This window comes from Somniosus microcephalus, chromosome 14 (assembly GCF_052327205.1).
Source record: "Somniosus microcephalus isolate GS21.2 chromosome 14, FLI_Smic_1.0, whole genome shotgun sequence".
NCBI classification, from domain to species: Eukaryota; Metazoa; Chordata; class Chondrichthyes; order Squaliformes; family Somniosidae; genus Somniosus; species Somniosus microcephalus.
In genome coordinates, this window is record NC_141000.1 from 123,390,919 (window position 1) to 123,407,981 (window position 17,063).

A 17,063-nucleotide genomic window follows, 5' to 3' on the forward strand; every position below is an offset into this window, starting at 1 on the left:
GCTTCCAATCACGAAGACTGAGTGTACCCTCCGACAATCGTTTATTGTGGAAAGGCATCATTATCACACAAGATATGCCAGTCAAACCTTATCGTAGAATCATACAGCACGGAAGGAGGTTATTAGCCCTGTTCCTGGGACTAGGGACAGGGTCACTGGCAAGGCTTGGAAGCTAAGCAGAGCCAGGCCTGGTTAGTACCTGGAGGGGTGCCCATCAGGGAAGACCAGGTGCAGAAGGTCATGGAAGGAGCCCCGGGAGGGGCGGCTGGTGAGCAGGCCCGGGCGTTGGGCTGAAGATTGTCGGACAGGAGAATTGGTGGAAATGGAATGGCGGCGCGCACAGACGCAGCAGCTTTGCTTCTCCCAGGACGGTGCTATTTACGTTAATGTTAATGTTATTTGTACTGGACTCATGGGAGCTTGCAAGATCACATTTCGTTGTTCATGTACTTGTGCATTGTACAATGGCAATAAAGTTGAATTATATTATTATATTATTCAGCCCATCGTGTCTGTGCCGGCTCTTTGAAAGAGCTGTCCAATTAGTCCCACTCCCCCTGCTCTTTCTCCATAGGCTGTGGAGCAAATCCGTGAAAAATAGTCCGACAATGCTCACTGTGTGTTGACACATGAAGAATGGCTACCTGGGTGTGGTACCAGACGGCTGCTATTGTGTTTCACGCCTCAACGATTGCTGAATGGTGATGAGGATGTCCTAGTGGGTAAAGGTGTTACCTTGTGTAATACTGCACTCTACAGATCAGAGGGATAGCGACAGGGACACCTGTAAACGTTGGGTCCATTAACAAAACCTCAACAGCTTCTCATTATTCTAGATTTTGTAGAATCATACAGCACAGAAGGAGGCCAATCAGTCTATCGTGCCTGTGCCGGCTCTTTGAAAGAGCTCTCCAATTAGTCCCACTCCCCTGCTCTTTCCCCGTAGCCCTGCAAATTTCTCCTTTTCAAGTATATATCAATTCCCTTTTGAAGGTTACTATTGAATCTGCTTCCACCACCCTTTCAGGCAGCGCATTCCAGATCATCATAACTCGCTGAGTAAAAAAAGTTCTTCTCCTCTCCCCTCTGGTTCTTTTGTTACTTTTCTTAAATCTGTGTCCTCTGGTTACCGGCCTCTATTAAATCTCCGCAAACCTTCTCTGCTCTAAAGAGAATAATTCCAGTTTTCTCCACATAACTGAAGTCCCTCATCCCTGGTATCATTCCGCACTGGCTCCAAGGCCTTGACATCCTTCCTAAAGTGTGGTGCCCAGAAATGGACACAATCCTCTAGCTGAGGCCTAACAAGTGATTTATAAAGTGATTTACTATAACTTCTTTGCGCTTGTTCTCTATGCCTCTATTTATAAAGCCAAAGATCAAAATTGTACCACTTAATTGATATTATCTCGAGGAAGAATCAAAAAACACTCAGTTTGGCCCCATCACTTGCACCATGTCCCTGTTACTTCATGCTTTGGACCACAGTTCCCTCAATTACAGCCATATATTATATTACAAACCAGCAGCATCACTAGGCACCTCGACTCCAAGCTCTACCTATCCCTCAAAAAAGTGAGCCTCAAGCAACAGTTCCATGTGGCACATGAAACCAGGGTGCCTTGGACAGTCATGGACAATAAGGTACTTTCAGCATTAAGTGCATCCCACAAACACCTTCCGTCAAATGCCCAAAGTGAGCCCGTGAGATTATTTTCGTCAGAAACTGGAGTCGGGCACATTAAGGGAGCGCTACCCTAGTAGCAACCAACATCACTAAAATTATCTGGTCATTATCACATTGCTGTTTGTGGGAGCTTGCTGCATGCAGATTGGCTGTTGCGTTTCCTACATTACAACAGTGTCTAGACTTCAAAAAAGTACTTCACTGGCTGTAAAGCGCTTTGGGACGTTCTGAGGTGGTAAAAAACGCGATAGAAATGCAAGGCTTTCTTTATCTCTCAGAAGAGCATTGCAATGGCATTGAGTCTAAATGAACAGCATCTCCCAAACCCGCAACCTCTTCCACCTTAGAATGTGGAACTCACTGCCACAGCAAGTGGTTGAGGCAAATAGGTTAGATGCTTTCAAAAGGAAACTAGACGAGTACATAAGAGAAAAGGGAATAGAAAGATATGCTGAAAGGCTGAGATGAGTTACATAAGAACATAAAAACATAAGAAATAGGAGCAGGAGGAGGCCACACAGCGCTTTGAACCTGCTCCGCCATTCAATAAGATCACGGCTGATCTTTGACCTCAACCCCACTTTCCGGCCTGATCTCCATATTCCCCATGAATCCAAAAATCTATCTATCTCAGCCTTGAATGGAATGGGAGGAGACTCGTGTGGAATATGAACACCAGCACAGGCCAATTAGGCTGAATGGCCTGTTTCTGTGCTGTAGGTTAGATGCTTTCAAAAGGAAACTAGATGAGTACATAAGAGAAAAGGGAATAGAAAGATGTGCTGAAAGGCTGAGATGAGTTAAATAAAAACATAAGAAATAGGAGCAGGAGTTGGGCTGATAAGTGGCAGGTAACATTCGCGCCACAGAAGTGCCAGGCAATGACTATCTCCAACAAGCGAGAGTCTAACCACCGCCCCTTGACATTCAACGGCATTACCATTGCCGAATCCCCCACCATCAACATCCTGGGGGGTCACCATTGACCAGAAACTGAACTGGACCAGCCACATAAATACTGTGGCAACAAGGGCAGGTCAGAGGCTGGGTATTCTGCAGCGAGTGTCTCACCTCCTGACTCCCCAAAGCCTTTCCACCATCTACAAGGCACAAGTCAGGAGTGTGATGGAGTACTCTCCACTTGCCTGGATGAGTGCAGCTCCAACAACAATCAGGAAGCGCGACTCCAGCCAGGACAAAGCAGCCCGCTTGATTGGCACCCCATCCACCACCTTAAACATTCACTCCCTCCACCACCGGCGCACCGTGGCTGCAGTGTGTACCATCTACAAGATGCACTGCAGCAACTCACCAAGGCTTCTTCGGCAGCACCTCCCAAACCCGCGACCTCTTCCACCTAGAAGGACAAGGGCAGCAGCCGCATGGGAACACCACCACCTCCAAGTTCCCCTCCAAGTCACACACTATCCTGACTTAGAAGTATATCGCAGATCCTTCATCGTCGCTGGGTCAAAATCCTAGAACTCCCTCCCTAACAGCACTGTGGGAGTACCTTCACCACACGGACTGCAGCGGTTCAAGAAGGTGGCTCACCACCACCTTCTCAAGGGCAATTAGGGATGGGCAATAAATGCTGGCCTTGCCAGCGATGCCCACATCTCATATACGAATAAAAAAATATATTCTACGTAACTGTCTTGGATGACACATTAAGAATGCCCAAGCCCAGGAAGGTGCCGACAACTGTATCCCAAGCAAGAGTCAACATCTTCGGGAGAAAGCTGGCATTTATAAAAGTCACTTCACCGCAGATTTCCACCCAAGAGGCAGGTATCTAGAATCTTATTCATTTTGGGCACTTTCCTACATTGTCACCTCACGTTACACGTACCTCGTACTCCTCCATGTTGACCTCCTTAGGTTTGATCAGCTCAAGTTTGGCCCGAGCAATTTTCATTACACTGCGACACCTGAAACACATTGAGAGCGGAATTAGCGAGAGTTTCAAAAGCAAACTGCTGATGTTACGGGCAACAACAAAGGAAAAAATTGGACTTAAATTTAACGCTTCATCATGTCTGTCAGAGACATCTCAAAGCACTTTAATACAATTGAAATACTATTGAAGTGCAGTCACTGTTGTGCAGGCAAACATAGCAGCTGGTGCGATGAGTGCTGTCTCTCTGATTCGCCTTCGAGAGAGAGCTGGGCCAGTTCTTGACTGGGGCAGAGATCGCATCATATAGGTTAGTGGATTAATAGATAACAAAAATTTGGTCCGTGTGATCTCTTCGACTGGTTTCGATCGCCTGAAGGGGCCACGGATGAATTTTCCAAAGCTCTTTTACCTTTCAACCGTGTTAGACCTTGTCTCAGTGGGCAGCACTCTCTCCTCTGAGTCAGAAGGTTGTGGGCTCAAGTTCCACTCCAGAGACTTGAGCACAAAAATCTAGGCAGACACTCCCAGTGCCAGTACTGAGGGAGTGCTGCACCGTCGGAGGTGCCGTCTTTTGGATGAGGTGTTAAACCGAGGTCCTGTCTGCCCTCTCAGGTGGACGTAAAAGATCCCATGGCACTATTTCGAAGAAGAACAGGGGAGTTCTCCCCCGGTGTCCTGGCCAATACTTATCCTAAAACAGATGATCTGGTCACCACATTGCTGTTTGTGGGAGCTTGCTAAGCCAAAATTGGCTGCCGTGTTTCCTACATTACAACAGTGACTACACTTCAAAAGTACAGTACTTCATTGGCTGTAAAGTGCTTTGGGACATCCTGCGGTTGCGGAAGGTGCTACAGAAATGCAAGTCTGTCTTTTTCTATTTTTTTGCCTCTCCCAGGAGATTGCATGGCTGCTGGGTGGGGAGCGGGGGGGTGGCATGGATATGAAATGACTGGCCATGATACTCATGAATGTGGGGGCAGGCTTGATGGACCAGCTGGTCTTATCCTGCCTGTCATTTTCTTATGTTCATATGAAGAAAATAAATCTGTTTATTTGGTGGTGTTGGTTGAGGAAATCCCTGCTCCTCTTCATCCCCCATCCTCTTTGAACAGTGTGGGATCTTCAGCATGCATCTAAATCGCCTGAACAGGCCTCAGTTTAATACCTCACCCAAATGGATGGCACTTGGGACAATGCGGCACGCCCTTAGTGCGGCACTGGTGTGTTGGCCCAGATTGTATTCAAATCCTGGAGCAGGGTCTGAACCCGTAGCCTGTTCACGGAGATGGAAGCACTGCCAGCTAAGCCAAGCTGACACAGGTTTATTTTGGTCATTAGTGCCTGCAAGTTAGGCCTATCTACTGATATTGATTAAAGTGGTGATCTATGTTTTCCTTGTGCTCTCTCCATCCTCACCTGAATCTGACTGGTTTACCTTTCCACAGGTGTCGGGTGACCTGCAGTATGTCGGGTCAAGTGCATGAATGAGCCTGGCTATTATCGAGGCTCTATCCTGTCTTCACTTGACATTCACACACTTAACACTTTGCAGCACAGGTCACTGGGTTGCAATTAAGAGCTGGATCCCGCCGGATTTTTTTTTTAATCTTGCTTTGTCTGGACACCTCAGCCACATCGCCCGGGGCCCAGTGTAACACCATGAGATCAGTTAACTCATCATAGACCAGGATCGAACCTGGGGCCTCCTGGTCTGTATGGCTTAATTCCACAGTAGCCAGTGCTTTTACGAACTGACCGACTGGAGAGCTAAAGTGGCAATTTAGCTGAGATAAATGTAATTAATGAGCTCTTCATTTGAAAAAAATCATAAATAATTGCCAACTTAACGTTCTTTATTTAAATAAGTTTCAGGAGTGGAAGGTCAATGGGAGTTGAAGAGGTCCGATTAAATGTCTACGGTCGTGGCTGGGTTTTTGCATGCCAAACCAATTGGTGACAGATGGAGTATAATGTGGGGAAATGAGGTTATTTACTTTGGTAGGAAGAATAGAAAACAGAATATTTTTTAAATGGTGAGAAATTTTTAAATGTTGGTGTTGAGAGAGATTTGGGTGTCCTCGTACAGGAAACACAGAGTGTTAGCATGCAGGTACAGCAAGCAATTAGGAAGGCAAAGGGCATGTTGGCCTTTATTGCAAGAGGGTTGGAGAATAAGAGTCAGGAAGTCTTGCTACAATTGTACAGGGTTTTGGTGAGACTGCACCTGGAGTACTGTGTACAGTTTTGGTCTCCTTATCTAAGGAAGGATATACTTGCCTTGGAGACGGTGCAACAAAGGTTCACTAGATTGATTCCTGGGCTGAGAGGGCTGTCCTATGATGAGAGATTGTGTAGAATGGGCCGATACTCTCTGGAGTTTAGAAGAATGAGAGGTGATCTCATTGAAACACACAAGATTCTGAGGGGGATTGACAGGGTAGATGCTGAGAGGTTGTTTCCCCTGGCTGGAGAGTCTAGAACTAGGGGGCATAGTCTCAGGATAAGGGGTCGGCCATTTAAGACTGAGATGAGGAGGAATTTCTTCACTCAGTGGGTTGTGAATCTTTGGAATTCTCTGTCCCAGAGGGCTATGGATGCTGAGTCTTTGAGTATATTCAAGGCTGAGATCGATAGATTTTTGGACTCTAGGGGAATCAAGGGATATGGAGATCAGGCGGAAAGTGGAGTTCAGGTTGAAGATCAGCCATGATCTTACAGAATGGCGGAGCAGGCTCGAGGGGCTGTATGGCCTACTCCCGCTCCTAATTCTGTTTAGCTTCGTGCTGAATCAGACAGTACTTCAACCCGCATGGCCATGTGAGGCTTCCTCGCAATTGGCACGCGAGAGGTTGCGGGATCATTGCCCGCATTCTCCACTCGACTTTTAGCGTCAGCCGTGCCACGTAGTACTTTCGCCTCCAAGTCAGAAGGTCGTGGGTTCGAGTCCCACTCTAGAGACTTGAGCACATAATCCGGTACTGACACTCCCAGTGCCAGCACTGAGGGAGTGCTGCACTGTCAGGGGTGAAGTCTTTTGGATGAGACGTTAAACCGAGGCCCCGTCTGCTCTCTCAGGTGGACGTAAAAGATTCCACGGCCACTATTTGAAGAAGAGCAGCGGATTTCTCCCCGGTGTCCTTGCCAATATTTATCCCTCAACCATCATGAATAAAAAACAGATAATCTGGTCATTATCACACTGCTGCGCGTGGGATCTTTCTGTGCGCCTATTGGCTGCTGCGTTTCCTACAACCCAACAGTGACTACGCTTCAAAAGTAATTAATTGGCTGTCAAGCGCGTTGGGATGTCCTGAGGTTTGAAAAGGCGTTTATTTTATTTTTATAACGACAACGATAAATCACTTTTTACCGTTCGTCAAAATTGAGATTCCGATCTGCAAACTGCTCCAAGAGTGTCCTCTCGATGATCTTCTTTGGCGCCTCGTTGTGCAGGAAATAGACCACCACGTGTTTTAACCGGTTATCGTTCTCCAACGTGGTGTCTTCCTGGGCCAGCCTGACCAAACGGGAGTACTCCGCTGTAAATGCCTGGAGGAGAAAAAAAAACCCACCGGAAATGCATTCAGAGTACGCCGACACTGCTCCGAGCTGCCGCGGACCCCCCCGCCGACTGTGGGGCATTCGCGGTAAGATTCAAAGATAAGAAGAACCGCAAGGGTCTGCCAAAGGCACGTGGGTAAAAGCAAATCCATTACCTAACGGCACACATCTACGTCCCGACCCCAAATGGGTCCTTTGTTAAAAAGCTTGGGTGTGAGCTCTGCTCAGTTGAGTTGAGTTGCTAAATAGCCTATCCATGCAGACAAAAAATAAAAGGTCCAAGGATTTGAATCCCATTCTGTGAGCTAGGGTGGTGGACAGAGGTGCTTCAATTCACCTCCGCGGCAATGGGTTATGGATGGGAGGGGTGGGGAGAGAGAAAGAATGGTCACTCGGGGCTCCCAGAACCTGATCACTAACCTGTGACTCACACACAAGTTGACCAAGGACACGATTGGCCTCAGCTGAGATGTGTCCTGCCGTCAAATTGCTTGCCGACTCTCACCATCGAGAGTCACCCATAATGGATGGCCACTCGGGCAAGGCACTGGATGGCGCTTTAGTATGGTGCAGCTGTACCCCAGCAACATCTCCCAGGAGAGGAGGAAAGAAATAAAATATATCGTCCAAAATCCTACATCTTAAGCTTTATTGCCAAAATTACAGGGCTCTCTTCCTTCTCCAAATTCCACTCTGCTAGTGGTTTGTTTCCCTTTTTTAAGACTTCTCCTAATCCTTCTCTCCCCCTCTCCTACCCAAGTGACGGGACAGAGGGGCAGACCAGTTGCTTGCTCCGAGCTCGCTGCCAATGGTATCGTGCAACCGACAACTTGGGCACGAGCAACATCACTGGGATTGCGTCCCAGTTATTCTGAGACGGTGGCAGAACGGGAGGATGGAAAAATAAATCACCTCGCTTCAATTCACTGGCTCCACTGTACAGGCCAGTTGAGGAGATCTGTACCAGACAATTAACTGTGTCAATACATTCACCCACCGCCATTTTAAAATGCCTCGGTCATTGCCTCTCTCTTCAGTTCTGCCGGATGATATTGCACCAGACGTTTTAAAACACCCGCTGAGAAACGGTGGTGGTGGGAGAGCCAACAGTATAATTAACTCAAGGATGTCAAAACTCATTGCGTTATAATTGGAACAAGGATTCGATCGGATTCCTCCTTAAAAAAGGTTTGCCGTTAGGAACTGAATTTGAGGGATTCGCCTTTAAAAACACGTTAAAGGCCGGTTTGCTGCCATTCATGCAAGTGCATTCAATGTGGGTCTCATAGCGATCACAAACAGTACACACAAGCAAAGCGTGTAGCTACTCGAATACTCCCATTTTCTCAGGAAGGGTTATGTGCTTGCAGGTGGACCAGTTTTTGGAATGCAATAATGAACTATGCACGCTACATTCTGTGGTTTCAGGTTCCATATTCTCCTACCGGGGGTGTCTATGTGTGTATGTGTGAGTGTGTGAGTGTGAGTCTGTGTGTGTGTGTGAGAGAGTGAGTGTGTGTGTGTGTGTCTGTGTGTGTGAGTGTGTGTGTGTGTGAGAGAGTGTGTGTGTGAGTGAGTGAGTGTGAGTGTGAGTGTGAGTGTGAGTGTGTGTGTGAGTGTGAGAGTGAGAGTGAGAGTGTGTGTGTGTGTGTGTGTGTGTGTGTGAGAGAGAGTGTGTGTGTGTGAGTGAGTGTGTGAGAGTGTGTGTGTGTGTGTCTGTGTGTGTGTGTGTGTGTGTGTGTGTGTGTGTGTGAGAGTGTGTGTGTGAGTGAGTGAGTGAGTGAGTGTGAGTGAGTGTGTGGGGCAATCCCTGCAGGCACATGCACCCCGGGCCTTTAGCTCCCAAAGGTGACTCGATTGATAAAGACGCGGTAAAATTCAACCATATGGAGCAGAAATCCCAGGTTAACCCCTTGAAGCTAGTCTCAAGTCTGGCCCGACAGCAGGTCTCACACCCGCATGGATTGGCAGTGGGAACAAAATATCTTCCTGATCGCCATCCATCGATTCCTCCGGGAGACTGCAAGTGTGCAGGTGCGGAGCAATGAACATTAGGAACAGGAGGAGGCCATTCCATTAGATAATGGCAGATCTGCATGCACCTCAACTCCATTTACCCGCCTCTGCGCCATATCCCTCAATACCCTTACCCAACAAAAATCAATCTCAGTTATGAACATTTCATCTGACCCCAGCACCCAGTGCCTTTTGATGGAGCGAGTTCCTGATTTCCACTACCCTTTGTGTGCTTCCCGATTTCACTCCTAAATGGCCTACCTTCAATTTTAAGATTATGTCCCCTCGATATTCAAGGCTGAGATAAATAGATATTTGGACTCTAGGGGAATCAAGGGATATGGGGATCAGGAGGGAAAGTGGAGTTGAGGTTGTAGATCAGCCATGATCTTATTGAATCTCGAGAGGTTGTATAGCCTATTCTTGCTCCTTGTTCTTATGATCTAGGTTGCCCCACCAAAGGAAATAGTTTTTCCGTACCTACCCTATCGATTCCCTTTATCATTGTTGTGATGCCACGGTGGAATAATTTGTTAATATTTACTGTCTATGCTCACACGTAGAGCATGGGCTCTTGGTAATGTAAGGCATCTGTGCAATCCTACCCCAACAAGAGTCAGTGCCTTCCTGAGAGAAGGGAATGAAAACTGATGGGGTGGGGGGGGGGGGGGGGGGGGGGGAAGAGAGTGTGCTCTGTGTCAAACTATTTTTATGCTGTGCGGTGACATGCGTAGGTTGGGTTTCACAGGGAGTTCAGTGAGATGTAAGCCGTCATGTCTGAACAGAGTTACACACAAAGATCAGGAGGTCCTGTCACACATCAGATTAAAAGCACCAAGACAAAATAAGACTGAAGGCTGATCTGATAAAGGTCTTTAAAATTATGAAGGGTTCGATAGGGTAGACATAGAGAAGATGTTTCCACTTGTGGGAGAGACCAGAACTAGGGGCCATAAATATAAGATAGTCACTAATAAATCCAATAGGGAATTCAGGAGAAACTTCTTTACCCAGAGAGTGGTGAGAATGTGGAACTCGCTACCACAGGGAGTGGTTGAGGCGAATAGTATCGATACATTTAAGGGGAAGCTGGATAAACACATGAGGGAGAAAGGAATAGAAGGATATGCTGATAGGGTTAGAAGAAGTAGAGTGGAGGAGGCTCGTGTGGTATTAAGCACCAACATAGACCTGCTGGGCCGAATGGCCTGTTTCTGTGCTACAAATTCTATGTAATGGCAGTCCCAATTACTGGCGGCTTCACCCCCCCAGGACTGTTGTTGTTAACGCTGCCACGCTGTCATATTGTATTCATGTGTTTTAGATAACTTCTGGAAACATAAGAGAACTGTCGTCTGGTTTTAAAGTGCACGAACGCAAGGCGCTCACTGTACTGCCAGAAATTCTGGGCACACTTTAGGATGTCAAGGCCTTGCAGAGGGTGCAGAGGCAATTTACCAGGATGGTACCAGGGATGAGGGACTTCAGTTACGTGGAGAGACTGGAGAAGCTGGGATTGTTCGCCTCAGAGCGGAAAAGGTTAAGGGAAGATTGAATAGAGATGTTCAGAATGGAGGAGTTTTGATAGAGTAAATAAGGAGAAAACTCTTTCTACTGGCGGGAGGGTTTATGCAGCGATTTACGATGACCTGGAATGCACTGCCTGAAAGGGTGGTGGAATCAGGTTCAATAGTAACTGGAATATATACTTGAAAAGGAGAAAGTTGCACTTTATTATGGTCATATTTATGCTAATATATATGTACAAATGTATGTTGAAATGTTTAAGTGTCCTAATCCAAATTGTACACTCTCGGGAGCCGCAAGCCTACATTTCGTTGTACTGCACTTGTGCACTAACAATGACAATAAAAGTTGATTTGATTTGATTTGATTTGAAAGAGCAGGGAGAGTGGGACTGATTGGATAGCTCTTTCAAAGAGCTGGCACAGGCACGATGGGCCGAATGGCTTCCTTCTGTGCCGTATGATTCTACAAAATCTAGAATAATGAGAAGCTGTAGAGGTTTTGTTAACGGACCCAACGTTTACAGGTGTCCCTGTCACTATCCCTCTGATCTGTAGAGTTCAGTATTACACAAGGTAACGTCTTTACCCACTAGGACATCCTCATCATCAATCATCAATTGTTGGGGGCGTGAAACACAATAGCAGCCATCTGGTGCCACACCCAGGTAGCCATTCTCCATGTGTCAACACAGAGTGAGCATTGCCGAACTATTCTTCACGGAGTTGCACCACAGCCAAGTTCGATCCCGTTCTCGCCTGATGTGCACGCACTTTCCAACAGGAGTGACTAGGTAGCAATCAGGATCGGGAACCCAGGCTGATATTTTTGTTCGCCTTCTCTTGTCCAGGCGCAGTGGGGGCGAGGTGCAGAGCCCCAAATGATTTCAGCATAGACCAAGGCTTGACACTGGAACCCTCTGCTCTGCATGGCCCAGTATTGCACCAGGTCAGTGCCATTAGTAGACCAAAAGGTAAGCTATTCACTCAAAGGCAACAGCACCCTCAGCTACTCGAATTAGCAGCACGGAAATTAGATGTGGCTGGGATAAGGTGGCAGGTTAAGCAATGTGCTGAAATATAAACCGAGACGTGTAACCTTTAATTAGATGGAACCTTTTGATAACAGCATCCTGTGTGTCATTCTTACAGCTTTTAAGTTGGGGGGGGGGGGGGGGGGGGGAGGATTTATAGAGGCCACGATGGACGAAAGGTTAGATTTTGAAAGCTAATTTTTGCCCTATTTGAACAAGAAAAATCTGGATAATAGTTTTAAAGAACCGTAACTTCACGCAGGGCTTAGAAGGTTTAAACTTTTCACACAGCGCTGAAACATTCTAGGTATGAACAGGAGTAACGACATAGCACTGGCGGCAAGTAACTATTGAGCGTTAGCAGTTACGTGCCAGCAAGCTATGCGACTGTGGAGGGTATCACAGTCAAGCTTGAGCCTGTCCCCATCTGATGTACACACACACACACAGGGCGCACTGTGCAGCGGGAATCACCAGAGATAGCAATCAGCAATAGGAACCCTGGCCAACTTTACCCCGTCTGGCAAATTAACAACTACACTCAAGCCTCCTTTACAGACGGTTATCTCTGCTGGCGATAAGGGGTTTTATTTTTTAAATCGATAAGCAAAATAACTTTGGATAACTCGACGCAGAGCTGAAGAATTTTTACGGTGAAGTGAGTTATTATGCTGGTCCATGAGGTTGTAAACACAATGCAAACTGTGCGTGCGTTGTATTAAAATTTTGTTCAGTTACTCCCTATACTGCTTGTTTTACAGCGTAAGCAAGGGGTTCAGTGGCACAATGCAACGACACGAAAAAAAGGGTCTTGTCCATGAAGCAATGGGATGTGTATTCCTTTCTGCGATCTCCTTGTGGCCAATTCCTGATCAACGGGTAGTGGGTTGGGAAGAGAAGAGGTACGGAGTGGAGTGTGGATGTCTCCTCTCCGCCAAAAATATGAATCGCAGAACAGTTCGGCATGGGGTGCCCTTCCACATCAAGTGTCAGCCGTGGCTCAGTGGGTAGCACTCTCGCCTCTGAGTCAGTGGGTTCATGTCCCACCCCGGAGGCTTGAGCACAAAAATCTAGGCTCACACGCCAGTGTAGTGCTGAGGGAGTGCTACACTGTCGGAGGTGCCGTCTTTCGGATGAGATGTTAAACCGAGGCCCCGTCTGCTCTCTCAGGTGGATGTAAAAGATCGTATGGTGCTATTTGAAGAAGAGCAGAGGAGTTCTCCCCGGTGTCCTGGGGCCAATATTTATCCCTCAAACAACATCACTAAAACAGATTATCTGGTCATTGTCACATTGCTGTTTGTGGGAGATTGCTGTGAGCAAATTGGCTGCCGCGTTTCCTACATTAGAACAGTGCCTACACTTCAAAAGTAATTAACTGGCTGTAAAGCGCTTTGGGGCGTCCTGAGGTCGTGAAAGGTGCTATAGAAATGCAAGTCTCACTATCTATCTTGATAGCCTGGTGTAAAGCAGCATTGGCAGAGGCCAGATAATCCTATGTCCTCTGTGCCTGCATCCACATTTTTGTGTAGCGTGGGTAGAGGGCTGGGGGGGGGGGGGTAGAGGGCTGGGGGAGGGAGGTAGAGGGCTGGGGGAGGGAGGTAGAGGGCTGGGGGAGGGCGAGGAAGAGGGGGTCCTAAAATAAATGGGAAAACCAAGTAGTTTTCTATTAAAACTGCAGTGCCTCACAATTTCGTGGGGATAAAAGTACCTCCTAACTTCTAGCTTGTGTGTAGATTTTGTGCTCATCATGCTTTCTATTTAAAAAACGAAATGCAAGCTCTAATAAAAGCAGTAGCAGAAAAAAACAGGAATTAGAAAACACAGATTAGATTATGGGTAGGGTTAAGGCAGGGTCCTGCTGACGATAGTTATTAACCCCGCCCCCAGTACCATTCCGTGTACCACACGATAAAGCCACAGCTTCACTCAATCTCAGAAACCTCCCAAGCTTAAGTCGGAGCTGCTGCTGTTGGGAGAATCACAGACCGTGATGGGAGGGTAAATTTGAAAGCGTTATTAAAACCCCCTCACACCGTAATAATCAACATATCGCGTAACACATACCCGTAATCTAACAGCAATAATGAACTCAAAAATCGTGCATTCCCTTTCACTTTGAAACCATTCTGGAGCCCCACAAACACTGAACGGAAAATGGTACCGTCAGTGCTGGAGAAGCAGATGGCAGAATGTGTTTAAAGCACATTCCTGGGTTACCCAGCCCTTTCCAGCAGCTTTGCACAGGATGATGACTAAGTACAGTACAGCTAGATACATATTGTATTGTGGGTAACCATATATTACACTAAACGTCTGATAGACAGGTCACTGGGCTGGAGGCACTGCGCCCAAATTGCAGTCCTGAGGGAGTGGGGGGAGGGAAAACGGGCAAGGGAAAGAACAGAGTGAGGGAAGAGGGGAAAGTGGGAGAGAGAGAGATTAAAAAGTGGAAGAGCCAGTAAAGGAAAAGTGGGTGCGAAAAGTTGAGAAAGGAAGTGAGAGGGAACAATAGAGGGATTGAGAAAGCGAGGGAGAGAGTGACAAAATGAGGGAGGGAAGGAATAAATGATGGGGAGGGAGGGGGCGCGACAAAACGAGAGAGTGGAAAAAAATTAGGAAGGGGAAGGAAAGCAGGAAGAATAGAAAGAAAGAGAGAGGAGGGGGGGAGCCAATAAGAGCTGCTTAGAGGGTCTGATCAGAGCAGACCTTTACAAGTCCTTGTGATAAAACGCACGATGCTGGGTTCAATATTGCGTTAATATGCAACAGCAGACAGCATTCAATCACAGCGAATGAAATAAAGGGAGTGTGTACCTTGAAGAAACCCGCCTCAGGACCATGTCTGTCATACACATTCCGGGCTTTACCTATAGCCATGATAATAGCTTGCATGGTTGGGGTCAGCATGACCTGCCAACAAGGGGTTGTAGGTAAAAGGTCAGATACGGATAAAGCTATTCAAAACACATGAATTGGCAACAATTTTTCTTTTCTTTTATTTATTTTTTAATTTAAAAAAGTGGTTCACATAAGGAGAGTACGAAACAAAAAGCAGGTTTATAAATCATCTTAAAATGATTAATGCTACAAATGAATTAAGCAGTGAATAAGCAATGGGTTTTTGGATGCTTCGTATGTAAAAAATTAAAAGGCGATCGAAACGGAGCGTGCGCAAAAATCGGAAAGAAAACAATGTGATTTTATTTGCCTGCAAATGGAGAGAGCTTGGCTGCAGCTGTGAAATGCAGATGTTTATCAACATGCTGCCTATGATGCAGTCCACAAACGCTCAGCCGTACATTGAATGCGATTCTCTCTTTCACGCCTTTAAGCTACCAGTGCACGTCGCATAGATCATTTGCTCGGAGATAAAGAATGATACAGCACAGGAGGCGGCCATTCGGCCCATCATGCCTGTGCCGGCTCTCTGAAAGAGCGATCCAATTAGTCCCACTACCCCCTGCTCTGTCTCCACAGCCCTGCAAATTTTTCCTTGTCAAATATTTCTCCAATTCCCCTTTGAAAGTTACCAGTGAATCTGCTTCCACCGCCCTTTCAGGCAGCGCAGTCACAGAATTACCTAGATGTTACAACACCAAAACAGGCCATTCGGCCCAACTGGTCTGTGCCAGTGTTTATGCGCCACACGACCACATTCCAGGGCATAACTAACAAATCACAAAATAAAATATGGCTCTGTAATTTTCCCTACCCTGCAGAGTGCGTTTCTGAACTTCCCTCAACAGGGGAGGGAGGACATACTGTTCGCAAAAGCACGCTGGTGCAAAAAGGAAGAAGAGGAAACCGGGTTAAAAGGAATCATTTTCTCCCCGAACGTTCCCTCTCCCTCCTTTGAAGGTGCCGACTCTTGCTGGGATACGGTTCCCGCAGGCAGCTCGTTCTTCTCGCTTGAGCCGAAGCGGTTGATGCCGGTGGGATATTCGGCCTGGGGAACCATCACGGCCGAGCCCGTCGCCCCCCGCATGCGGGGGGGGGGGGGGAGGGGGGGGGACTTACCGGCAAGAAGTGGCGGACACCTCTCGGGAGCGGGAACCTCCCTGGCGCCAATTGCAAAGTTCCTGCTGTTGCTGCCCCCAGTTGACATCAGTTAACTGGAAATAGAAACTACACCTGGTTTAAACGGGTACGCATTTATGGGGAATCAGCGTGCCCTCTCGCACCTCCTGTTGGCGATTACAAGCTGGAACTCACAAGACATTTGAAAGCAGGTCATTTGTGTGGCCTATGGGGGGGGGGCGGGGGAATAGCCGCGATGTCCTGTGATGGATGGGGGGGTGGCAAGAGGCGGGAACAGACGGGAAACAAAAGAAAAAAATGTGGAGGGAGAAAATAAAAGTTCTGTCTGAAAGTATTGAAATTCAAGTGCTGCTCTCCCTCTCTATCCTGGTAGCTCTACAGATAAAAGAGCCAGGACAATTTCTTTTAAAGTCTATAGAAGTTAGATATTCACAAAGTGTTTCTAGAGTGTACACCTAATATAAATGCATATATAGAGACCCATTTTTTACTGTCAACGTAGAATTAGATTCATCTGAGTTATGTGTGGTCAGTGCGAACCTGAAGTGACCAGTTCCCAACTGTTGAAAACGTCAGTTCAAGTCGTAAATACATGCAATGACATTGGGTAAAGTACCGGGTAAAGAACGTTCACTCTCCCCTGCACAGCATTGTGCAACCTGCACTCTCCCCTATCCTGTGCAACCTGCACTCTCCCCTATCCTGTGCAACCTGCACTCTCCCCTATCCTGTGCAACTGCACTCTCCCCTGTCCTGTGCAACCTGCACTCTCCCTGTCCTGTGCAACCTGCACTCTCCTCTGTCCTGTGCAACCTGCACTCTCCCCTATCCTGTGCAACCTGCACTCTCCCCTATCCTGTGCAACCTGCACTCTCCCCTATCCTGTGCAACCTGCACTCTCCCCTGTCCTGTGCAACCTGCACTCTCCCCTGTCCTGTGCAACCTGCGCTCTCCTCTGTCCTGTGTAACGTGCGCTCTCCCCTGTCCTGTGTAACGTGCGCTCTCCCCTGTCCTGTGTAACGTGCGCTCTCCCCTGTCCTGTGTAACGTGCACTCTCCCCTGTCCTGTGTAACGTGCCACTCCCCTGTCCTGTGTAACGTGCACTCTCCTCTGTCCTGTGTAACGTGCACTCCTCTGTCCTGTGTAACGTGCACTCTCCTCTGTCCTGTGTAACGTGCACTCTCCTCTGTCCTGTGTAACGTGCACTCTCCTCTGTCCTGTGTAACGTGCACTCTCCCCTGTCCTGTGTAACGTACACTCTCCCCTGTGCTGTGTAACGTGCACTCTTCCCAATC

General features: G+C 47.4%; 1 protein-coding gene across 1 annotated transcript in view; it reads right to left on the bottom strand.

Annotated features, from left to right (window-relative positions):
* LOC147107891 (ubiquitin carboxyl-terminal hydrolase 25-like) overlaps window positions 1-17,063 on the bottom strand; it is a 179,380-nt gene that overhangs the window by 41,880 nt on the left and 120,437 nt on the right. The window contains 3 exon segments of the mRNA XM_086007271.1: window positions 3,540-3,618; window positions 6,961-7,139; window positions 14,545-14,640. Coding sequence (XP_085863397.1) covers window positions 3,540-3,618; window positions 6,961-7,139; window positions 14,545-14,640 — 354 coding nt within the window.